The 23957-nt window shown below is 54.1% G+C and overlaps 2 protein-coding genes across 3 annotated transcripts; both read left to right on the top strand.

The window, feature by feature from the left end:
• The first annotated feature begins 579 nt into the window (after nucleotides 1–579).
• On the top strand, nucleotides 580–3759 carry PCNA (proliferating cell nuclear antigen). The gene is made up of 6 exons (XM_030964206.1): nucleotides 580–873; nucleotides 1721–1818; nucleotides 2236–2303; nucleotides 2612–2806; nucleotides 3046–3169; nucleotides 3253–3759. Exons 1-6 carry the CDS (start codon nucleotides 653–655, stop codon nucleotides 3333–3335), a joined length of 789 nt encoding a protein of 262 aa, XP_030820066.1. The 5' UTR covers nucleotides 580–652; the 3' UTR covers nucleotides 3336–3759.
• A 486-nt stretch (nucleotides 3760–4245) lies between these two features.
• On the top strand, nucleotides 4246–8548 carry TMEM230 (transmembrane protein 230). 2 transcript variants are annotated; one of them, XM_030964064.1, is made up of 4 exons: nucleotides 4246–4493; nucleotides 5776–5903; nucleotides 6258–6380; nucleotides 8120–8548. In XM_030964064.1, exons 2-4 carry the CDS (start codon nucleotides 5805–5807, stop codon nucleotides 8258–8260), a joined length of 363 nt encoding a protein of 120 aa, XP_030819924.1. In that variant the 5' UTR covers nucleotides 4246–4493; nucleotides 5776–5804; the 3' UTR covers nucleotides 8261–8548. The 2 variants fall into 2 exon arrangements, with proteins under 2 accessions (XP_030819924.1, XP_030819925.1); XM_030964065.1 differs by lacking the exon at nucleotides 4246–4493 and adding an exon at nucleotides 5290–5632.
• Nucleotides 8549–23957: the final 15409 nt, after the last annotated feature.

The following is a 23957-nucleotide window of genomic DNA, read 5'->3' as shown; positions in this document are numbered from 1 at the left end:
TGGGCCGGAGGGGCGGGGCCGGGGCGCGCGGGGGGTGGCCACGCCCAGGCGTGCCCGCGGCGCCGGCGGCCAATGGGAGGCGTGGGATAGGCGAGGGCGGGGCTTTGTGGTGATGCATGGCGGCGCCCAAGTGTACCCGGATGGAGGGGTGCGCCATGATGTGTGGCGCGGGAAGGTCCCCGGGCGCTGCGAGAAGCGTGAGGGGTTTGTGTTTAGGGACAAGCGGGTTTGTGTTATGGCGGGCTCTCGGTCAGCACACGGTGCCCGAGGAGAGGCGCCCCACCGAGCCGTCCGCACGGCCAGGCCCCGTGGGCGGCACTGGCGGCCCTGCAGGGACCGGGCCCTGCCGCCATCGCTGCGCAGCAAGGCAGGACGCGGGCCTCTGTAACTCGCGCGGTGATTGGCTCTCGCTGCACGAAGGGGCGGGGCTAAAGGCAAGAGTAGCGCTGTGATTGGCCGGAGCGTGGCGGGGCCCCGTATGTGAGCTCGGAAGGGATTGGGCTAAAGGAGGAGAGCGGCGCTGGTGATTGGCTGCCGCGCGGCGGTGGGCGGGGCGGCAGAGTGCATAAAAGGGCCTTGGCGGGCCGCCTCGCTGTATTTTAGTTGTTCCGTTTTCCCCTCCGTCCTTGCCGCTCCCGCTGGTGCTGCCAAGATGTTCGAGGCGCGGCTGGTACAGGGCTCGGTGCTCAAGCGAGTGCTGGAGGCCCTCAAGGACCTCATCACCGAGGCCTGCTGGGACCTGGGCTCGGGCGGCATCAGCCTGCAGAGCATGGACTCCTCGCATGTCTCGCTGGTGCAGCTCACGCTGCGATCGGAGGGATTCGACACCTACCGCTGCGACCGCAACATCGCCATGGGCGTCAACCTGTCCAGGTCAGTCGGCGGCGCGCTCTCCTGGGGCGCTGCCATGGGCCGGCCGAGCAGGCCCGGGGGGCTGTGGCGCTCAGGGCAGCGGGGGCTGATGGGGAAGGGGGTGTGGGGGGAGATGTGGGGGCGAGGGGTGCTCCGGAGGTGTGCGGGGTCCCGGGGACCCTCGGAGACCCCTCAGCCCTTTTCTCTCGCTCTCTCCCCCCCATTCCCCTCACGGCTCTCGCGCCGTTTTTCGCGGCGCGCGCGGGGCGCGTCGCGCCGTGACGTCACTGCCGGCGCCAAGTGGCGGGAAAAGGCAGCGCTGGCCGCCATGGCCCCGGGTGGGGAAGCAGTGACAGCTTCAAACCCTGCCGCGGTCGGGAAAGGACCCAGGGAACCCTGGGCAGCGGCAGATGGGCACTGCCAGCGGGTCCGCGAGGTGGTCCTTCCTGCCCCGCTGTTCTGCCCTGTGAGGCGCTTCTGGAGCGCTGTGCCCAGCTCTGGGTTGTGCAGCAGAGCAGAGACACGGAGCTCCCGTAGCGGGTCAAAGTTAAGGGGTCTGCAGCATGTCCGTTATGAGAAAAAGTTGAGGAGACTGCTGAGAGAGGGAAATCATTCCTGTGTATAAATATCCACGGGAGGGGTCAGGATGGACCCAGGACCTGCCCAGCTGTGGGACAGAGGAGCAGGCAGGAGCTGATCACGGGAGGTTCCACATTGTGTATGTGAAAGAACTTTGTGGGTGACCAAGCACTGGAAGAGATCAGCCAGAGAGGCTGGGGGTCTCCCCACACCCCCAGTTTTCCTGGTCACTGTAATATCCCGTGCCCTCCTCCCAGCCCCGTGAGTGACCTGCCTTTGTCCCCTGCAGCATGTCCAAGATCCTGAAGTGTGCAGGGAACGAGGACATCATCACCCTGCGGGCCGAGGACAACGCCGACACCCTGGCCCTGGTGTTCGAGGCACCCAGTGAGTGGGATTTGGGAAATCCTCTGGTACTGGGGTGTGTCCAGGCAGCTTCAGGAGCCACAGGGATGCAGGAGGGAGGGAAATGGCAGTGGGTCCTGCAGGGGTGGGAGGGGCACACCTGATTCTTGGAACAGTCTGGAAATTGAAACTTGATCATGTTATAAAATATTAAATATTATAAATATTTTTTTTTGTGGGAGAAAGGCTCTTTCAGGCTGCACACAGATGGGTTTGGCTGTACCCTTAGAGCCTGTAAAAAGCTTTTAGGGTGTCCCCAGAGTTGCAGCCCCAAGGGAACAAAGGGAAATCTTACTGCCATTATTGAGGTGGTTGTACCTGGAGGGAGTGGGGAGTGGCAGCAGTCCTGTTGGTGTTTGTCCCTCTGCCATTTGGTGTCACTGAGCTTTGCTTCCCCAGACCAGGAGAAGGTTTCTGATTACGAGATGAAGCTGATGGATCTCGACGTGGAGCAGCTGGGAATCCCAGTAAGTAACAGCTTGGGTGACTGGTGGCACTGGTGTGGAACTGGGTTCACACCAGATCCTGGAACACAACGGCCTTGGGAGCTGGACAGGCCTGGGGCTGCCAGGGTGGCACTGTGGGTGTCACTGGGAGTGCCTGAAGGATGGCAGGGTGGCACTGGGAGTGCCCAAGGGGTGGCACACTGTCACTCTAGGTGTCACTGAGTGCCCCAGGGCTGGCAGCCTGTCCCTGTGGCTGTCCCTGGGCATGCCCAGCCCTGCCAGCTGTCCCTGTGGCTGTCCCCAGCCCTGCCAGCTGTCCCTGTCCCCAGGAGCAGGAGTACAGCTGCGTGGTGAAGATGCCCTCGGCCGAGTTCGCGCGCATCTGCCGGGACCTGAGCCACATCGGCGACGCCGTGGTCATCTCGTGTGCCAAGGACGGCGTCAAGTTCTCTGCCAACGGCGAGCTGGGCAACGGCAACATCAAACTGTCCCAGACCAGCAACGTGGACAAGGAGGAGGAGGCTGTGAGTGGGGCATGCAGGGCTCACCTGCAGAGCCGGTTCTGTGCCCGGGGGATGCTGGAATTGGGGTTGGAAGGGCCTTTCTGGAGGTCACCGAGTGCCACCCTGCAGCGAGCAGGGACAGCTCCCTGTGGGTCATGGGGTCCCTGAGTCCCTGCAGTGTTCCCTGGGAGCTGCAGCAGAGCTGGGCAGGTGGGAGCAGCCCTGGTGGAATCCTCTGCAATCCTCTCCTGCCTGCCCAGGTTACAATAGAGATGAACGAGCCCGTGCAGCTGACCTTCGCCCTGAGGTACCTGAACTTCTTCACCAAAGCCACCCCCCTGTCCCCCACGGTGACACTCAGCATGTCTGCAGATGTTCCTCTGGGTGAGTGCCTGGGCAGAACTGCAGCCTGAGGCTGGATTTTCTGTAGAACCCTCTGAACATCCTTTTTTCTTTCTCTCCCCCAGTTGTGGAGTACAAGATCGCTGACATGGGACACCTCAAGTACTACCTGGCCCCCAAGATCGAGGACCAGCAGGATGGCTCTTAACTGGAGCAGGACTGGGGGACATCTGCTCCTGCCTGGAGGAGCAATTCCAGAGCCTTGGAGCATCCTGGGAGCACTGCAGCCGTGTCTTGTAGATACATTTGTAAATATTTTTCAACTCTCTGTTTTGCTATCCTGGTATCATTGGAAATAGGAAAGCTGAGTTTTTCTAGTCTGTTCCTGCACTCCCAACAATCTCTTGGATGCTGTTGAAGGTGAAATTTTTTACTCCTTTCAGCTGCTGTTGGAGAAGAGGGGCAATATTTAATGGGTCAAGATGTATCCTGGAGTTTCCCCTGTGGAGCTGTAGCTTAGGGTTGCTGTTTTGTTATCCCACGAGTTTACGTGACCTTACTTCATTTATTTTTGAAGCCGATATTTTGATTGAAATTTGGAAAATGGAAATAAAAAAATATAATTTCCTGGAGTTTGTCGTGTTTAAATGTGGGTGATGTGCCCTGATTCCCTTCTCGAGCCCCAGAGTTCAGCTCTGGTCACTCAGAGGTGTGGGAGAGGTGCCACTGTTCCCTGCGTGTGGCACCTGGGGACAGGAGTTCGTGCTGCTGGAATTCACGATCCTACAAATGCTTTTCCCAACCTGACCGCCCGATTTTCAGGACATTGTTTTGGAAAATCCTGAGGATGAACGGCCTGAAAAGCTGTCCCTGGCGGGTGACAGAGAATGACACCAGGTGGCAGTGCCGGCCACGAGCGAGCGCCGCTGCTGCCTGGGAGGGACAGCCCCTGCTCGGGGCTGGGGACAGTCTCTGCCCGATCCGCACTCCTGGCCACCCCTGGCAATGTCCCCAGCACGGCACACCCTGCGACAGTGGGAGGTGTCCCCGCCACGGCAGGGGTGGCGCTGGGTGGCACTTCAAGGCCCCTCCCAACCCGAACCACTCCAGCAGTTCGGGTTCACACGCCGATTTCCAGCTGCCTCCCTTGCTGAGCTGTCTCCAGATCCTTCCCCGTTTATCCCCCGGCACTTCAGGACGCACATCCTTCATCCCGGAGCTTTCAGCAATTCCCGACCTGTTCCCCCCGGGCAGGGGAGGCTGGTCCGGCCCCGCCGTGACCTGGAAGGGAAGCGGCGTCACCGGGATCAACTTCCCGGGGCCGCGGGGGGACAGGCGGGGCCGGCATGGAGCGGGCGGGCGGCAGGTACCGGGCTGGGCCGGGGGTACCGGGCTGGGCTGGGCTGGGCCGGGGTACCGGGGCAGGTACCGGGCTGGGCCGGGGGTACCGGGCTGGGCCGGGATGCCGGGGTACCGGGGCCGGTACCGGGCTGAGCCGGGGGGTACCGGGGCAGGTACCGGGCTGGGCCGGGGGTACCGGGCTGGGCTGGTACCGGGCTGGGGTCGGGGGGTAGCGGGCTGGGCCGGGGGTACCGGGGCAGGTACCGGGCTGGGCCGGGGGTACCGGGGCTGGTACCGGGCTGGGCCGGGGGTACCGGGGCAGGTACCGGGCTGGGCCGGGGGTAGAGGCCTGGGCTGGGGGTACCGGGGCCGGTACCGAGGCTGGGAGGGCCGGGGGTCGAGGTGGGCTTGGGGTGGGCTGAGGTTGGGTTCGGGCTGGGTTCGGGTGGGTTCAGGGTGAGTTGTGGATTTGCGGTGGGTTCGGGTTATAGTTTGGGTAGGCTCGGTGGGTTTGGGATGGATTTTGGGTGGTTTAGGTGGATTTGGGGTGGTTTGGGGTGGTTTGGGTGGGTTCACATGGATTTGGGGTGATTTGGGTGCGTTGGAGTGGGTTCAGGTTGGGTTCGGATGGATTCGGGTGGATTGGTGTGTTCTGGGTGGATTCGGGGCGTCTTGGGTGGAATTCAGGTGGTTTGGGTGGGTTCAGGTGTATTCGGAGTGGATTTGGAGTATTCTGGGTGGATTTGGGGTGTTTGGGGTGGATTTGGGGTGGGTCCCCTTGTCCTGCTCCCTCTGAGTCACTCCTGCTGTCCCCATGACAGCTCCATCTCATTCCAGTTTCCAGTGGTTTGCGTTGGTTTTTGTGTTTATTTGGTTGGGTTTGGTTTTTTTTTTCCCAAAATTGCTCTCTTGCAACATCTCCTGGTGGTTGAAAAGCTGCTTTGTTTAGCTCTGGTTCGGGTTTGTTTGCTGCTGTCCTGTTCAGAAGCAGCCAGAGCTTGGGCATCTGTGTTCTGGCAGTGGGAGCTCCTGGTGGAGGGAGAGCTGGGTCACACCTGGAATTCCCATCTGGTTTGAAGCACAGGCTCTACCTTACATTGTTCCAGCTGCCTCCATGCTGTATTTCAGGCTTCAAATGAAATGCTTAGATCCTCTGTGGCAAAGGTTCTAATTTACGAAGGGGAACAGAGCTGTGTTGGGGTGGCACAGCCTTGGCAGGGGAGTTTCTCCTCAGAAACTTTAATTCTGCCTCTCAGACTGCCATCTCTGAGTTCCTCTCCTGTTTTTGCTCCTGCCCTGGCCCCCAGGCTGTAGCTGATGCCCAGGCCCCCCTGGCATGATGCCGTCCAGGACCAATCTCTCTGCTGGGATCCCCAGTAGCAAAGTCAAATATTCCAAACTCTCCAGCACCGATGATGGATACATTGACCTGCAGGTAAAACTGGGGAAGGAAGCTGTGAAAGCACGAGGATGGGCGGCCTCAGCTTGGCCCTGCACAGGCAGCTGCTGCTCGTGTGTCTCTCTGTGCAGCTCAGAGAGGGACAAAGCCGGGAGGAGCCAAACCCTAACCCTAATCCTGGCCCCTTCCTCTCTGGGAAGCCCAAAGAGCCCTCCTGGGAACAAGGCTGGGAGTAGGGGCTGGCCCAGCAGGCTCTCCATGGGCAGAATTCCTCCTGGAGGGCAGCTCAGGAGCAGAATTTTGTCCTGTGCCAGCTGTGGGGTCCCATCTGTGCTGCCATGCGAGGGGAGCTGTGCTGAGCTGTTCAACAGTTGGGTTTTTTCCATCCAGTTCAAGAAGAGCCCACCCAAAATCCCCTACAAGGCCATCGCACTGGCTGTGGTGCTCTTCATGATCGGGACCTTCCTCATCATCATCGGAGCCCTGCTGCTGGCAGGGTACATCAGCAAAGGGGTGAGTGCTTCACACACTCCTGGCACTGCCCTCAGAGCTGCCCCGAGCCCTCAGGGGACAGCAAACAGCCTCAGGTCACACCGGGGCAGGCTGAAATTCAAAATTAGGAGAGGTCTGTGGTGGGAAAGGCCTGGCAGAGCTGCAGTGGTGCAGTCCCCATCCCTGGCAGGGTTCAGAACACGAGCATGTGGCACACACAGGGTTAGGGGTGACCCTGGGGGTGCAAGGACTTGATGACCTTGAAGGTCTCCTCCAGCCTCAAGGATCCTGTGATCATGGTCGGTGTAGAAGTTCAGAGCCACAGGGAGTGAGCAGGGAATGGATTCCCACCACGGCCTGGCAGGGCTGGGTGTCCCTGGGGATGTCACATCCCTGTCCTGCAGAGATCTCAGCCTGTGCAGGGACAGGGAGGAGCTGCCAGGCCCCGTGTGGGGCTCGGTAACCCTTCCCCACCTGGCTGGGGGTGACCCATGGGCAGGAGTTGTGGGTGCTTCTCCCCTGCTCCCTGTGCTGTGGGCTCAGGGGCTGGCAGCTCAGCTCTGCCTTATCTGTGGCAGCAGAGCAGCCCCTGGGGCTATCAGCAGCACTCCAGGCACAGATCCCTGGCTTGGGCTCGCAGCTCCCAGCCCCGGCTGCACATCCAGGGCTCCCTGCGGAAGGAGGGGGTCCCTCGAGGGTCCCTGCAGCAAGGATTAAGGGGGCTCAGCCTGATGACAGCTGAGATGTTTCTGGTGAAGATGGGTTTTTATGTCATCACCGTGGGGATGGATCACAAAACCACAGGATGGTTTGGGTGCAAAGAACCTTCCAGATCTCCTCATTCTGAGAATTCGTTCCCATCTCACCTGCCTTGGGCAGGGCAACCTTGCCCCAGACCAGGCAGGGTGTGGGAGGGAGGAGAGCCCCTCACAGAGGTGTCACTGTGGTGCCTTGGGGAGGCTGAGCTAGAGCAGAGCGACAGAATCAAGCAGGGATTTATTAAAAGGGTCTCCTCCATGGATCCACCTTGGGCAGCACAGGAGCCCAGCCAGGGCTGCACCCAGGGCGAACCAAAATGGTCCCAAAATGAACCCAAGGTGAACCAAAATGGTCCCAAAATGAACCCAAGGTGAACCAAAATGGGCACAAAATGAACCCAAGATGAACCAAAATGGGCACAAAATGAACCCAAGGTGAACCAGAGTGGTCACAAAAGGGACAACTGCTCATGAGGTCTGTCACTTTGATAAGTTCTGCTTCATTTGCACATTGGAGTAAATTATCCAGTTACAGCTTTAGGCTATGAAATCCCATCCTGCTTGTTTTTCCCTCTTCAATTCACATTATTTGTGCTCTTGGGCCTGAAATTTGGGTGGTTTTCCTTAATCCCCAGCTAGAGAAAGAATTGTTTTATCTCCCTACCCTGTGAGGAGAGCTTACAACACTTCACCTGAAGCTCAGAACTGCACACTAAAGCAGCACAGGAGCTGACAAATACCAAAGTTAAAGCTAAAAATGCCCAAGTTAAGGCTGAAAAATACCAAAGTTAAACCTGCAGATGCCAAAGTTAAAGCTGAAAATGCCAAAGTTAGAGCTGAAAATACCAAAGTTAAAGCTGAAAAATACCAAAGTTAAATCTGCAAATGCCAAAGTTAGAGCTGAAAATACCAAAGTTAGAGCTGAAAATACCAAAGTTAAAGCTGAAAATGCCCAAGTTAGAGCTGAAGGCATCCCCAGCCCTGTGCCCCGTGTCCCTGCAGGAGACCGACCGGGCCATCCCCGTGCTGATCATCGGCATCCTGGTGTTCCTGCCCGGCTTCTACCACCTGCGCATCGCCTACTACGCCTCCAAGGGCTACCGGGGCTACTCCTACGACGACATCCCCGACTTCGACGACTGAGCTGTTAATTAACCCCGCCCTAATTAGGCTGCTCGGAGCTGGTAGCTCCCCGGGATGCCGGCAGGGCTCGGCTGCTGCGTGTCCTGACCTCGAGGCGTTGCAGGTTTTCCAGTTTGGGGGGTGGGGGCTCCAGCCCGGAATTGACCAAAAGGAATTGCAAAGAACTTGGGATTTGTGGGGTTTTTTTTCCTCCTCTCGGGGTTGCATAATTCCGCTCGCTGGGAGGCTCTTCCTGGGCGAGGCAATCCTTGCAATTTTCCAAAAATAGAGCAGCTGGTTTCAGCAGCAGATACTTGTTTTTTTCTCTAAGTGTTTTCTAGAGTTTATTTTAGCTTTCCATGAGATTGTGGTTATTGTTGGGTTACCTTTGCAGACAGACCATCATTAAATTTTCCTTTTGCTCTCTGTCCATCAGAAATGCTGCCCAACTACTGCTCCTGGAGTAAATAAAGTCTGATGAGGGGGGAGAGCAGCACTTGCAGGAGGTGATTTCCACACAGTGCACTGGCTCCAGAGCCCCTGTCAGCCTGGCCACGCTCATTTCCCCACAAACGCCTCCCCAAGCCAGCTTTCCCTGTGCTACTGTTGGCAAAATCTGCTCATCCTTCACAGGGACTGGTGCTGGAGTTTGCTTGTCACTTAAACCACCAGATGGATACTGGGAGAAGGACTGGAACCCAGACTCAAGTGTTTAAAATACCAAAAATCTTGGGTTTGACTGATGTGGGTATTGGGGACACCTGAACTCCAGCTGTGTGTCTTTTGGAGTCCGTTGGTCCTTGTGTAGATAATGTGCTGTGCAGACCTGCCCAGGCCAGTGAAGTTCTGTGTGTAGTTTGTGCTGACCAAGCCGCCTCTGGATTGCTTTGCCAGCTGTGCTGCTGTGTCATTCAGGGAAAACAGAGCGATGGCTCCACTGCTGTGAGGTCAGGGCAGGCTGTCTCCTGCTTCTCAGTGTCCTGCACAACGAGCAGCCATGCAGGTGGATGCATTTAACATGAATAAACTTCTGTATTCTCTGCGACCCCAAGTTTGTCCTTCCCACCTTCACAGGTGTCCGAGTGCACTAAAAACTCTGCTGGAGTGAGGGAGGCAGAGCTGGAGCAGCCCCAGCAGTGTCAGTGCGCACAAAGCACTCCACAGCTGCCACCTGAGCCCCAGGTGGGTGGAACATTCCAGAAGGAGGGGGCAGGAGTGACTGGCAGTGCAGAGCAGGCCCACAGAGGTGTCCACACGTCAGGGCTGGACAAACACCTTGCTCTGAACTCCTGCAATTGCCTTTTTTCCTCCTCCAGTGCTCCAGATTAAACCCAAACCCTGAGCCAAGATGGTTTTTTTAACCCTTCACTAGCCTGCACTGCCCTGAGTGAATCCCAGCGCTGCACTCTGAGGCAGAACTGGTGAAATTGTTAAATTCAGGATCTCCCTTTCCATCTCTGGAGGTTCCCTCCCTGCTGCCAGCCCAGCTGGGGAGGGACGGGGACGAGGGACACAGGAGCTGCTGGGAGCAGCTGGGATGTGTCAATTGCAGCAGGCTCTGGCAGGAGCGCTCCTGCTGACGTCAAACCATGAATCAGCCTCTCCTGGGGCACAAGAACCTGCCTTCATTTGGGTTTGGGGAGCGGGGAGAGGAAGTGGAAGTTCAGATGGAAAAAGCAAAGAGGGAGGGAGGAGATGAAGCAATTTGGGAAGGGGGGGGATAAACTCCAGTTCCTTCTGTCCCCTTCATTTATCACCTAAATGGGATAAATGAAGGGGACAGGAGAAGGAACTGGACCTGGATGATCCTTGTGGGTTCCTTCCAACTTCCAACAGCCCTTGGATGTCCCTTCAGCAGCCAGGGGACATCACCCAGCCCCTGGATGTCCCCTCAGCAGCCAGGGGACATCACCCAGCCCTTGGATGTCCCCTCAGCAGCCAGGGGACATCACCCAGCCCTTGGATGTCCCCTCAGCAGCCAGGGGACATCACCCAGCCCTTGGATCTCCCCGGCCTCCCGACCATGCAGACACCTTTGGTTTCCCCCTCCCAGCTCAGAGCGGTCCTGCCTTCTCAACCTGATGAAAATAAAGAATTTTTGCCCTTTTCCCAGGGCTCTGTGCTGACCCAGCTGTGCTCCCCTGCTCCCACTCCTGTGTCCTGTGTGGAATGTGGATGTGCACGCGCACAGCAGTTCCTCTCCCCTTCCTGAGCACAAAAGCAGCCTGAGGATTTTTAGGAATGCTGGATTTGACTAAAAATAGTCCAGACAGTCCAGCAAGGCCATGACAGAGCCTCCCAAGACACTTGGCTTTGTTCTGTGGTGGAGCCAAGGGTCATGGGCGGGGGAAAACTCAATTGTTGATTAGGAATGATTGTTTGCAATTATTGACCTGCCTGCTTTGCTGCTCTGGGCTCAGGCAGACGTGGTTTGTGCTGGTTCAGGACTTGTTACCCTGAGGCCTTCCCTTCCCTGCTTTCCTGTGTCTAGGGAGGTGTGAGGAACTGCTTTTAATTGGAAGTAAGGCAATTACTGGGAGCTGTTCTGTGTCCTGCATGGACAGAGCTTTCTCCTGATAAGAATCAGGAAGTGACATTTCCTTCCTCCACGCTGCACTCGGGCAGGATTCTGAGCCGTGCTGCTGTCCTCATCCCTGGGCAGCACAAAGGGACCTCCCTCCCACAGCAACACAGAGCCACGAGCTCCCTGCAGAGCCTTTCCAGGCAGGAACAAAACTGGGATCATTCTTCTTTGAGAGGACTTCCAGCTCCTGTGAAACAGCAGGTTTGGCGCTGAAGCAAAAATTCTGTGGAGGAATCACTGTTTCATCCTGGGATGTTAAATCAAAGGGCAGCAAATCCACTAGTCACCACTAATTAATTTTGTTTTGAAATATTTACTTGGGCTGAAGTAGTAGCTGCTCTTAAGTCTTTAAAGGATTAGCTGCCTGCTACTCTTTCCTGCCTGCAACCATTTATTTAAGCTGCTGCTGCAAATCATGCTGTTAACCTGTCACGAGAGGTTTTAACCTTCCTTCTCTTGTCAGTGGGAAATGCCTGGTGCAGATGGCCCTGCTGATGTGACAGAAATTAAACATCCAGTCAGCTCCTCTGGGCTCTTTCCCCAGCTTCTTCGAGGAAAGGCAAGACAGCAAATGCATGTAGTGATAATTGTCTGCATCGCAGGGTGCTGCAAAGGCTGAGGAGGGGCTGTGAGGGGTTTAGGGAACATCAGCTGGGTGATGCAGGAGCATCAGTTTCTGAGCTAAAGGAAATGCTCTGGATCTAGAACAAACCCTCAAAGAGAACTGAGAACTCACCTCAGCAAGGATCATTTCTTACTCTCAGGCAAGTGTTTAGTGTAAAAGGGAAAGATCTCAGGTCCTTTAACATACAAGTACTAATTAGCATCACCATACCATTTTCACCATACAATTTTCACCATACAATTTTCTAGCAGTTTTCATTAATGTGTCATTAAAGAAGTCTGCCAGCTCCTATAATCCTCATTTTTCTCGTCTTTCAACACTAACAGCCCATAGCACAGTATGACCTCTTCCCTGCTATTTTGGGTGGTTCTTTTCCACACAAATGCCTTATTTTCTCTGTATTTGATACTGAAGGTCAAGAGAATCCTCTCTGCCTTTTATTGCACAAGAACAGAGGAAGGATTGTAACAGGGCCAGTGCAAATGTGAGCCTAAAAATAAACCAGTGGATGGTCTCCAGCTTCAAACACAAAAAGAGTATTTGTGGAGGTCTCTCTTTGTTGGGTGATCGAGTTTCAGATCACTGAGGAGACTCTTCAAAGTTCAGCTCACAAGCAGCTCGTGATGGTTTAATCCTCCCCATGAAACAAAGGCAACTCTTTGACTGGATCCGGCTCAGCTCCACCCTGAGCCCCTGGAGCTGGCAGGGGCTCACTCTGGATGGATCATCCCCGGGGCAGGGGCAGTTCTGGGGTGCTCTCCTTCTCCTGGGTTCCTGCCTCCCACCCTGGCCATGGGCCTGGGGCTGCAGAGGGACAGGCAGGCCCACAGCCCTTCTGCCACCTCTGCTGGAAACAATTCGAGGGGCCAGAGCTTGCAGAACACTTCAGTGACACTGCTTGGCACCAATTAGGAATAGCAGTGGTGGCACTTCAGGCAGGGAAGGGGTTAACCAACTCCGGGGCAGTTTGGGGGAGAAGTTTGAGTTCATTGTTCCAGGCTCTCTGTGGATTTTTGTCCTTTCATCTCTGATTCTTGGTTCCCATCAAAGGGCTTTAGTCCTTCCTCTGTGCTGTTCCTGTGAGCCTCTCAGGGCATGGCCTGTGCCCTCACCTGTGAGCAGGAGCACACAGCAGAGCTGTGCTGGCAGGCAGCTATAAATAGAGAGCCTGGCCAGCCCTGTGGCAGCCCTGCTGCTATAATTGCCACTCTGCGCTCCCGTGACAAGCCCTGCTCCAGCTGCCAGGGCAAGCAGGAACTGCAGGCAGCCTCCACACTCAGTCCCAGAGCTGGCCCTGCCCTGAGCTCTGCTGTGGGCTCAGTTCTCCCTCTGCCTCCGGGAGTTCTGCTTTTCCTGAGTGTGTGACCACTCCTGGTGTCTGCCCAGTGGGATTTGGGCAGCTCAGTTTCAGCAGCTGCTTTGTAGAGGGCTCCTGGTCCCATTCATGCCTCAGCACCACTTGTTTATTTTGCCTTGTGGAGGGGGCTGGTGTGTCTGTGTCACTCCTGATGTCACTGTGTCCTGTTGCTATGTGCTCACACGAGGGATTAAATGAGTCACGGGGTAAAAGTGACCCAAGCCCTCCATCCTTCCTCTCTGAGGAATGATTTGCAGGGGGTGAAAGCAGGGACTGTGTCTGCTCTCACTTCTCTGCTGAGGGATGAGTAAGCAGCCACCAGGCGCTGCTGCCTGTGCTGTGCAAAGGACCTCTTTAATTCTGAGCTATAAAATTCCTCTAATGGACTTCAAAATGATTTAGTGCACCATGTCCACCTCATTCTGGAAGTAGTTTAAGTGGGAATGAGCTGCTCTGGTCCTGCTTATCCAGATCTGCCCACAGCAGCTGCTCTTTATTCCCAGAGCTTTGAAGAGCCCCACGTGAATGTGACACAAGGTGACAAATCCCAGCTTGTCTCCCCCTTGGAAACCATGCCTGCAGATGCCTCAGGGCTGATCCGATGGGGAGAAGATCTAATGGAACAGAACTCCAGCGTGAGTGTGCCCAGGAGAGCAAAGCCATGGGGAGCCATCAGCCCCGGGCTCCTGCTGTGCCCCTGCGGCTGCCACAACACCTCTGAGCCAGATGTGGCTCCAGAGACTCAGCATCTGGGCAAGGAGAGCCCCGCAGGAGAACCGAGCAGGCAGGACAAACACAGGCTGCTCTCCTGGCCCCCTCCTGCTCCCACTCCTCCCAGGATTTACGGGCTCGTCTCAGGAGCTGTGCTTTTGGGAAGCAGCCTGGGGATGAACTCGGAGAGGTGACTCAGCCCTTCTCCTCCTCCTGTCAAACACGGGCACTGCCCTGACTCAGCAACTGAAATCTCATTTCTTTGGTACAGCCCTGAGCTACCAGACACAACAGCAGCAAGAAAATTGCCTTCTCCTGCAGAGCACAGGCTGTCCAGCTGAGTTAGCGTCACTGGGAGCACTCGGGAGCACTCTCCCTGCCTTGGACTCCTGACAGCTTGGGATGAATGTCCCGTGGGAGAAGCAGAGGGACCTGGCATGGGCTGTTTGTACTCTCCTGGTTGTTTGTATCTCCTGGTTGTTTTGTATCTCCTGGTTGTTTGTATCTCCTGGTTGTTTGCATTCTCCTGGTTGTTTGTATCTCCTGGTTGTTTGTATTCTCCTGGTTGTTTGTATCTCCTGGTTGTTTGCACTCTCCTGGTTGTTTGTATCTCCTGGTTGTTTGTATCTCCTGGTTGTTTGTATCTCCTAGTTGTTTGCATTCTCCTGGCTGTTTGCATCTCCTGGCTCCCACAACCTCATCTCCTTTTCCAAAACACTTTGCTAACCCAAAGCTGAGGGAAGGTCTCCTCTCTCCAAAAGCTGCCAGAGGGGAAACCACCGTGAGCGGAGCAGCAGGGTCCCAGCAGTGCTGCAGCCCCGCAGATCTCCTGTCCTGCTCACCTACTGATGTATTCACGGCACGAATTCAGGCGCTGCTGATCCTCCCTGCAGGCACGGCAGGGGCTCAGCCGCGTGGGTCGCTGGCTGGAGCCGCCGTAATTTGAGAACTTGGCCCGAGATGCTCGGACCAAAAGCTCTCTTTGCTACCGAGAGCACTTTGCACTAATTAAACTTCGTAAAAATTCTCCTCCGTTTTGCCGGTGACAAAGCACGGGGTTGGGCGCGGCTGGCGGAGCCCATCTGGGTTCTGGGAAATAAACTTTTTTTCTGAGAAAGAAACTCGTTTTTTTCTGCCTTAATTTCCCGTGATATTGGGGGGAACAGCAACTCACGGGTGCCCCCGAGATAATGAAACATTCCTGTGGGTCGGGAGTTCCCCACCAGCTGGTGGAGGTGGCGTTTTAACCAAGGGCTGCTCACATTCGCTTTCCTCACCTCACAAAGTGAAACCCAGGGTCTGCCCAGCTGCTCCCCTCAGTGACCATTCCATATTCCAGACGGAGTAGCAAAAAACCCACTGTTGGTGAGTTGTTCATTTTTTGGGGCTTATTTGGGGGAGTGTCCACTCACCTCCTAGGCCGCTGATGAAACAGCAGGGGTTTCATTTTTATTTTATCTAATCCAGTAGAAGATATTCCTGTTGTCCATATACAGGAGAGCTGGGTTCTTCTTAATTGCTGGACTCCATCTGTGGGATTCACACAAATGTTATTAATTTAATGCAAGAGGAAATTTAAGGCTTTACGGGGTTTGAGCCCATGGTTCTGGGGGGTCTAGCTGTGTCAAATTCAATTCTTGGAGCACTAAATCCAGCTTCATCATCCTTCCCTGGCTTGTCCTTGGGATTATCAGGACCCTGAGGTCTTTATCTGTTGCATTTCCATCTGACTGATGTGTTTTCTCTGGCTGTGTTTCCCTCTGCCATCTTTCACCCGGGGAGGGCAGGTTGGAAAATTGTAACACTCCAAAATTAAACAAACAAATCTGTGGCTCTGTCCCTGATCCTGAGCACAGGGGGGACACTGGGCACGCACAAACTCCTGTGAGCAGCACAACTGCTGCAGCCTCCATCAATCTGACATCACTAAAATGTCCCTCCTGTCACCTCCCCACCCTGACAAACAAAGGCTTTTAAGGTTTAAAAGCTGCACTGAAGTCTGTGCCTACATTTGGGATAAGGCCAGGTATTGAATAATGCCCAGGATCAATATCCATAATCAAGCACTGTGTCTCAGCCCTGCCCTCTATGGTTCTCCATATGTCTCACTGGAAAAACCTTTTAGAAGCTTAACCAGGAGAGTGTTGCAGTGAACGTGGAAAAGAAAAATAATGGGAGGATAAGCACAAATACTCCAGAGGCCTCGTAGGGTCTCTGGTCTTAAAGTAAGCTCTTGGGTTTTAATGGGATCAGATGAAACCCTCTTGGTGGGGGGGTTGGACAGCTGGTGAACAAACACCCCCCAGCATTCCTGCTGCCAAACGCTGCGCAAACAGCAAGGACCCGAAAGATCAACAGAGAACTGCAGGTCTGGGTGAAACAGGGCCCCGTTGGGGAGCACTTTGCCATCGACTCGGGGCTGCACCTTGATTAAACAACAGCAGGGCTGGGGGAGAGAGCCCAGCAATATCAATATCTCCTCAAGGACAGCCAGTGCAAGGAGCAAGGGCAGGAATCAGCTGAGGGGCTCGGCCCTGGCTGCCCACAACAGCCCTGAGCAAGGGAAGGAGCCACGAGCTGATGTGTCTGAGAACTGCACGTTCTGGGGAGGGCAGGACACAAATTAGAGCGAGTTAACGTTGTCAGAAGCCATTAGGGATGTCAGATGTTGCCGAGAGGGACGTGAGAGAGGCAGAGTCCAGAGCTGGGTACCAGAGCTGCAGACGTCAGCAGTGCCTGAAAACACCCAGCTCTGTGGGCTGGGAGGGGGATGTGTCACATTGGTGCCATATTTGTGCCATATTTGTGCCACACTGGTCCTGGCCCCCACCAGAAAACTGGAAATCTCAGAAAAATTATGTTTGCAGGTGGAGTAGAGGTGTCATCTTTTAGGGGACTCAGCTTGGCCTCCTCTATACAACTGGGGAGGTTTAGGTTGGCCATCAGGAGGAATTTCTTCACAGAAAGGGTGGTTAGACATTGGAATGAGCTGACCCTGGAGGTGTTTAAGGAATGACTGGATGTGGCACTCAGTGCTCCAGTTTGGTTGGGATGGTTATGATAGGGCACAGGTTGAGCTTGACCTCAGTGGTCTTTTCCCACCTAAATGATTCTGCGACTCTTTTGTTCCTCCCTAAACTCATTCTCCTATTGTAAAAGTTGGACTTTCCCTAAAAGATAATTTTTAAAAAAACCCACAAAGCAAAGCCCCAAGAGGGCCAGGGCTGGAGGCACCAGGCAAGCACTAGGGGCTGCAGAGGGACCCCCAGATGAGGGGCCCAAGGGGCTTTGTTTGGGGACCTGATCAATATCCATCAATATTCATCAATGTCTATCGATATCCATCAATATACATCAATATCCATCAATGTCCATCAATATCCATCGATATAGGTGCAGGGAGGTGTTGGAGATGGAGCAGGCTCTGCTCCCTGGGGCCCAGCAGTGGGACAAGAGGCAATGGGCAGAAACTGAGGCACGGAATGTTTTACCTGGACATGAGGAAGAACTTTGCTGTGCCGGTGCCCAAGCACTGACTCCTAGAACCGGAATAACAGAGCTACACAATCCCTGAGTTGGAAGGGACCCACTGATCCCACTCTCAGCCTTGCACAGCACATCCCAGCAATCCCACCATGTTCCTGAGAGCCTTGTCCCATCCCTCCTGGAGCTCTGCCATCCCTGAGGCCATGGCCATTCCCTGGGGAGCCTGTTCAGTGCCCCACTGCCCAGACAGGCTGTGGAATGTCCCTCACCAGTGATATTCCAAACCCGGCTGGACACAATCCTGTGCCATGTGCTCTGGGATGCCCCTTCCTGAGCAAGGAGCCTGGACCAGACACCCCACTGCAGTCCCTTCAAACCCGCCCCATCCCGTGACTCTGCAATTTGTGTCCTTCACGCATAAACCGTTCACACATCCCTGCAGCTGGAGCCTTCTCACCATCGGGGAACACGCGGCTGTCTCCCCCCGCCTAGCACCGGGGCCACCATGGCGGCCGAGCCCTGAGGGAGCAGGGCCGGGACCGCGCCATCTTGTCGGGGGCGGAGGAAGCGCCCGTCCCGCCCCGTGCTCTGCCTGCCGGGGCCGCCCGGCCCCGCCGCACTCGCCGCGGAGACCGAGCGGAGCGGAGCCGCAGCCCCCAGCGCCATTGCCGCCCTCAGCCCGCCATGGCAGGTGAGCCCGTCCTCGCCCTCCTTCTGCCGCCCTGAGGGAGCAGCCCTGAGGGAGCGCTTCCCCTCAGCGCTCTCCTCGCCGCGCTCTCCCCTCAGCGCTCTCCCCGCCGCGTTCTCTCCTCATCGCTCTCCCCTCAGCGCTCTCCCCGCCGCGTTCTCCCCTCAGCCTTTTCCGCCCCTCACCTCCCGCCCGCTGTCAGCTCCGTGCCATCCCCGATGCTCGCCGCTCGCTGCCGCGGGCCGGAGGGTCGCGGCTCCCCGCAGCCTCCACCATGTTCGCCGGCCGCGCTTCACCTTGGCCGCCGCGCCGTCCGCACCTCTGCGCTCCTCCTCTCCTTTTCATTTCACGTTTGCGGGTTAAATAAATAAATAAATAAAGCCTTCCCCGTGCTCCGCGCCGGCGTTTGCTGGCTCGGCAGCGTCTCCAGGGGATGGGGAAGGGGCGCGGGGGATGCTCGGGGTGGCACCTGCGGCGGGGTCACCTGCCCGGCCGGCAGCACCGCTCGGGCATCCATCCCGGGGTGGGGTTTTCTCTCTGTGCTGCTGAGGTCATTATTTTTTTTTTTTTTTTTTTCCCTTTAATCGGAGACAAAATGGGTGGCAGAGCCGTAAGCTTGCGGATGGGATGGAGAAATGCAGGTTAATTCTCCCCTGGTCCTGAAGGGGTGGCCTCGCTCTTCCTTGATCCTGTTCTCGTGATGTGCTTTAAAGGTTTTTTTACCCTCTTTTAAAAAAATTATTTATTTGCCTTTTTATTTTTATTTTTCAGTGCACATCGAGGCAGGAAATATTTAAATTTTCTGGTTTTAACTTGCAAGCCCCGTTCGATATCATGTGTGGTTTTCTTTTGTTTTAAGGTACATTTTGGGTAGGAAGAAGTGATGTACGTAGTGCAGGAAAATGCCTGAACAAAGCTTGTTGCAAGCCTTTTAGGGTTCCTAGAATAAGGACTAACCATTATCATACATTCCTGTTATTGGTGCCTTTTTCCTTTTTTCCATAAAAGCTGGGAATGAAGCAGAGGATTTACAATTTTATTCCCATCCCTTCATTTTGGAGCCATCGTTGTCATTTTGTGCGCAGGGAAGAGCGGCCCTTGAGGCGCTTTGGGGCTCTCCTGGCCAGGTGAGTGCGGGCTGGGCTGACCCCAAAGGCAGCAGCAGAGCCGGTGGAAGATTCTGGCAGGGGAGGAAATCCCCCGAGGTGTTTAAGACGAGGTAAAGACCTGGCCTGTTCATTTTTTCCACCTTGTCATTTCCCACACGCAGCTACTCTTGGTGTGAGTTCAGTGCCAGGTAAATGCCAGGCCCCCTGTTGCTGATGAGCTTTAATTTTCAATAAAAACACCAAATGCTCTGTATTCATAGGGAGCATAATATGTCTGTGTGTTCTCACTGCAGTGTAGCACTGCCAGGCTTGAGCAGGCTCTAAATTACCCAGTTTAAGCTTGAAAAAAGAGCTGGTTTGGGTATTGTTTTTCCTGGCAGGTGGAGTTTGATGCAGGCTGTAAAACGAAGTGGAGAAGCAGAACAAATGCTGGAGTGCGGAGCAGCTGATGGGCTGCACGGTGCCAGAGCCAGGCTTAGCTGCACACCTCGTTTGCCAGGTGATTTCAGTGTAGATAAAGGATTATTGCAGCAAGGAGCTCAGGTTAGCAAACTGGAAAATAATCTTGAGATGTGTGGAACAATTGGATTAATTGATGAGCTCTTGCACCCCTACACTCCTAGCTCCCAGTCATGATCCAGATACCTTGAAATTAGAGCAGTGTTAACATGGAGATGCACTGAAACAAATTCAACCTTGGGCTAGCAAGGAGGTTAAACAAGCCCTGAGATTTTTATCATGGATTTAAACAAGCCTTTGGTTTAGTCGAGATGCAAAGAGGACCTGAAAATGTCGTGTCAGAGCCCTGGGGACAAGAGGAGATCATGCTGGGCTTCTCAGGGGTGGTTGTGCTCCTGCTGAGGCTTAACAGGCCGAAATCGAATAGTTTAAAATCCATCCCAGTGTGGTACTGGGCTGTAAGCCCTGCCCTGAGCCAGGCTTAGCTTTGCTGAACTCTCTGGAAGCACCCAGCTCTCAACAGATGGAAGGAGCAGGATGGGAATCAGGTTCTCAGAGCACGGGCCTGTTGCTTCTTCAGCATTTTCAGCATGGGAATAAATGAAAGGATTTGGAGCAGAAGCAGCTCCTCAGTCAGTGGCAGGAGTTGATGGGTGTTTTTTTGGGTGACAGCTGCCATCCCTCACCCCCTGGCAGTGTCGCAGTCAGGGGTTAGCCCACAGAAGCCTTGTGTTCCTATGGCAGCCAGGTCTGTTCAGGGAATTTTCATGCTCTTTGCCCTCCCTGAGCCCAGGCAGACCTGGGTGTACCTCCCTAAGTCCATACTGGGTGCTGTGTGGGTGGATTTAAACCTTGCTAGTATGAGAATTTCTGTCTCGAGGTCGTCTAAGAGGGAGTTGAATTCCAGTGGAGAAGTAGAAATCATTTCTTTGTTGGTATTACTTTGTTGGAGACTTCTTCAGAGGAAGCCTGAGATAATGGCAGTGTTGGAGGATTGTTTTTTTTCCTGACAGAAAACTTTGATTGGGAATCTCCCCCACACTGTAAAAAATGCTGCATTTGTATGCAGCTCCTATTTCAAATGCTTTTTAAAAATTAAACCGAATTTTCGATCTTTAATTCTGTCCCTGTGTTTGGGGGTTTATTTCTTCCTGGTGTAGCCAGATGTGCCAACTTGCTCAGGGGGGTCCTGAGGGGCTGTGCCGTGGCTTTGTTGTGTTGTGGAAGTTGATTGCAGACCATTGAAAGGGAAATGGGTGAAACTGCAGGTATTGTCAGTATGGATTCCTGCAGAAGCTGCTCTCAGGACTGGTCTGAACAGCTGCGGTTACACCTGAGGGTAGGGAAAGGCAGCTGGCACCTCCTGGGAGCTGCTCCCACCACAACTGGTGGCATTTGGGAGGTGACAGAATCCTGGAATGGTTTGGGTGGGAGGGGACCTCAAAGCCCCCCCAGTGCCATGGGCAGGGACAGCAATTCCACTGTCCCAGGCTGCTCCTGTCCCCCTGTCCAGGCTGGCCTGGGACTCTGAGGGATCCAGATGCGCCCTGTGCCAGGGCCTCATCCCCCTCCCAGGGAAGGATTTCTTCTGGGAAGTTCTTGCTCTGCTGTAGCTGCTCCTGTCAATGTCTTTGCGTGAGCCACGTAAGAAATCTCATGGCCCAGAAGTTTCTGTTTGGGCCGTTTCTTCAATAGATTTATTTTGCTTTCAAACACTTCTTTATGTGTTTATCCTTACAGGAGAAAATGCAGATGGCTGCACACAACCCTTCTACTTCCATTGGAGCTGATGGTTTATGTGTTGCTGGAAAATCTGTTTATATCAAGTGTTATTTATGAAACCTCAGTGGTCATGACATGGCCTGACAACAGTTACCATGGGGGTTATTTTACTTAAAAGCTGCAGGAAGACAATATTGACAGACAGGATGAGTAAGAGACGAGCATCCTGATGCAGTGAAGGCAGGAGTAAAATAAATCATTACAAATGAAAGTTCCTGCTGTGTTCTGCAGCCTTCCCGGGGGTGAAGCGTGTTCAGCTTCGTGGGGTGCACGAAATATTTCTGTCACTGCCTGGGAGCACATTTGCTTTATGGGCAAATGTTTTAGTTGTTATGAGCTGTCTCAGGACAGGGTTTCTTTGATGGCAGGAAAGAAATCTGATGATATTTGGCTGTTTTCGGGTTGTGGGAAGGAAGTGTTTGCTGTCTGAATGTTTTTCTGCTGGAGATGAATCTACACGGGGATTTCTTGCCATGGTAATTTGGCCCGGAAAGGAGCAGAGCTACTTCCTCGGGAAGGCACTTGGGCTGTTGAGACATCGCTGGCACTCGGTGGGGAAGGGGAGGAGGAGGGAGAGCTGGACTTGGAGCTCCTGTTGTAATTTCATCCCTTCCACTCGAGTTCATCTCAGGGATTGTGTTTTGGGAATTCCCGACACGGCTCCCGGGTTTCTCCAGAGGGACCCGGGGCCGAGTTTGGGTTTTGTGTCCCCACTCTTGTCACCAGTGAGAGTCACCCTGGGGGCTGTGGCTTCTCCCTTGGCTCTGCCGTGGCCCTGGGGCAGGGCTGGGCTTTCAGAGCTCCAGGGGTGGCTTTGGGAAGGCTGGATTGACCCCAGGCTGCCTTTAGGGAGGATGGATTTGACCCCAGACTCTTTGGGAAGGCTTAGTTGACCTCAGGCTCTTTGGGAAGGATGGATTGCCCCCAGGCTCTTCGGGAAGGATGGATTGGCCCCGGGATCTTCGGGAAGGATGGACTGGCCACCAGGCTGTGCCCAGGGGCTCCCAAAGCTCCAGGGTTGGGTGTCTCCCTCCTGGGGTGAAATGCTCTATGTTCCCATCCCGCAGCTGTTTGATTGCTGGGGAATTGAGGTAACTGTAAAACTAGTATTTTAATGAGTTTATAATTAGAAATTCAATGATCTGAATCTCCCCGTGTCTCAGTTCTCAGGCCAGCAGATGCAAGTGCTGGTTAAGGAGGGGACAGGGAATGCACTTAACATCCAAGTGTGTGCCCTTACTTATTTCATTTTAATATTATTTTTAAATAGCAGCTTCAAGCGAGAATAAACTTTATCCTGTTTCACTGAAAGGGAATTTCCAGAGTTCCTTCTCAACACATTCAGGCAATCAGAATATTTAATTATTCCCCCAAAAAATACATTATTAAGAAGTAACAAATCAATGTGTGTTTCTAAGAGTGTCCCAGGCACCTTGGGGGAATGGATTTTGGAGCCTGATACATCTCTGTCCTCAGAACCAGGAATGTTTTGAACTTGGATTTGTGTCAGCAAACAAGCTTTGTCTGATAGTTGTATTTTTAGGAGCAGAGGAGTCCAGTTGTTGTGGTGAAGGAGCTGAGTTGTCCCACAGTACCTGGGAATATCTGAACTTCCAAGCTCTGGAAACAACATCTGACCTGGTTTCTGTGTGTTTGGGTTAAAGCAGCGTGTGCCCTTCCTGATCAAAGGGACTGTTTGGATTTGTCACCCACTTCGTGCTCAGTGTAGAGTGAAACTGCTGGAAGAATGGGCCTCAGATGAGCACTGATGGTGAGGCGGGATTGACGCACTGTTTGTTGGTTTTGACTGTTGGGAAATGTGAGTCACCAAACTGATTCGGAATTTGGTTTTGAATGGCTCCATGTCCCCCAGTTCGTTGTCTGAATTTATATTTAAATCAAACTGTTGCAGGGCTCGTTGGCTGAAGCATTTTGGGAATGCAGGGTAGTGGGAAAGAAAGTGAAAAGCGATTTCAGGGGGGGCTCTGAAATGCTCTGACATTCCTGGGCATTAACCTCGGGTGAGAACCGAGCAGTTTGGGCTCTCAGTGGAGCCACACATTTTAATTGGCTTTACTCCTGTTTTGCATGGCCGTGAAATGGCAGCCCAGGGCAATAATGTCCATTTTAGTGGTTTGCTGGCTGTTACCCACTTGTGAGATTGTAAAAGTTAACAGAACAAAGTGCAGCTTTAATAGGAAGGTGCCTTAAACACTAATGCACTTGGCAGTGTTTATGTGCTGGGGTGGTTAATGGGAATTTATCCCAGGCTCCCAGCCCTATGGAAGTCCATGGATCTGCTGCTACCAATGCAGGAAATGCTGGAAGCCTTTGCCCACCAAGCCTAATTTTGCTGATTACCCTGTTTTCTAGCCCAGAATCCACCATCTGAAGGGCTTCCTTTTTTTCTGACCTTACTCCTGTTTCCACTTACCTGGAGTGGTTTGGATTCCAGCCTGAAGCTGAGCTCAGGTGCTGCTGTGTTGTGCTTTTGCAGGGAGTCGTGTGTAACTGTGCTTTTGCAGGGAATTGTGAGTAATTGTGCTTTTGCAGGGAATTGTGAGTAAATGTTCTCAGCAGCACTCAAGGTCACCGAGGGGATCTCATGAAACGGGCACGTGATTCCCATGTCGTGACTTTCGCTTTTTATTTAGGGGCTTGGGAGGGAAATAAAACACTGCACTGCGAAGTCAGCAGCCTTTTCTTTTGTGTGCTGGGTGAAACCAAGCTGTCTCAGAGCTGATAGCACTTAGTGGACTCTGCTGTGGGAAGGTTTGAATTTTTGTGGAGTCTTTTGAGTCCCCGTGACAGGAAAAAACGGATTTTGCTCTGTTTATTACTTGTCCTTTGTGTGGAGAATCCTGTATCCAGACCCTCACCATACCCAGGCAAAGGAAACACATCCTTGTTTTTGCAG

This window comes from Camarhynchus parvulus, chromosome 22 (assembly GCF_901933205.1).
Source record: "Camarhynchus parvulus chromosome 22, STF_HiC, whole genome shotgun sequence".
NCBI lineage: Eukaryota > Metazoa > Chordata > Aves > Passeriformes > Thraupidae > Camarhynchus > Camarhynchus parvulus.
This window is presented reverse-complemented; position numbering and strand designations above follow the sequence as displayed.

Coding starts and splice junctions, on each gene's coding strand:
- PCNA (XM_030964206.1), top strand. CDS start 653: ATGTTCGAGGCGCGGCTGGTACAGGGCTCGGTGCTCAAGCGAGTGCTG. Junction 1,819..2,235: donor CCTGGTGTTCGAGGCACCCA/GTGAGTGGGATT, acceptor TTGCTTCCCCAG/ACCAGGAGAAGGTTTCTGAT. Junction 2,304..2,611: donor TGGAGCAGCTGGGAATCCCA/GTAAGTAACAGC, acceptor CCCTGTCCCCAG/GAGCAGGAGTACAGCTGCGT.
- TMEM230 (XM_030964064.1), top strand. CDS start 5,805: ATGATGCCGTCCAGGACCAATCTCTCTGCTGGGATCCCCAGTAGCAAA. Junction 5,904..6,257: donor ATGGATACATTGACCTGCAG/GTAAAACTGGGG, acceptor TTTTCCATCCAG/TTCAAGAAGAGCCCACCCAA. Junction 6,381..8,119: donor CAGGGTACATCAGCAAAGGG/GTGAGTGCTTCA, acceptor GTGTCCCTGCAG/GAGACCGACCGGGCCATCCC.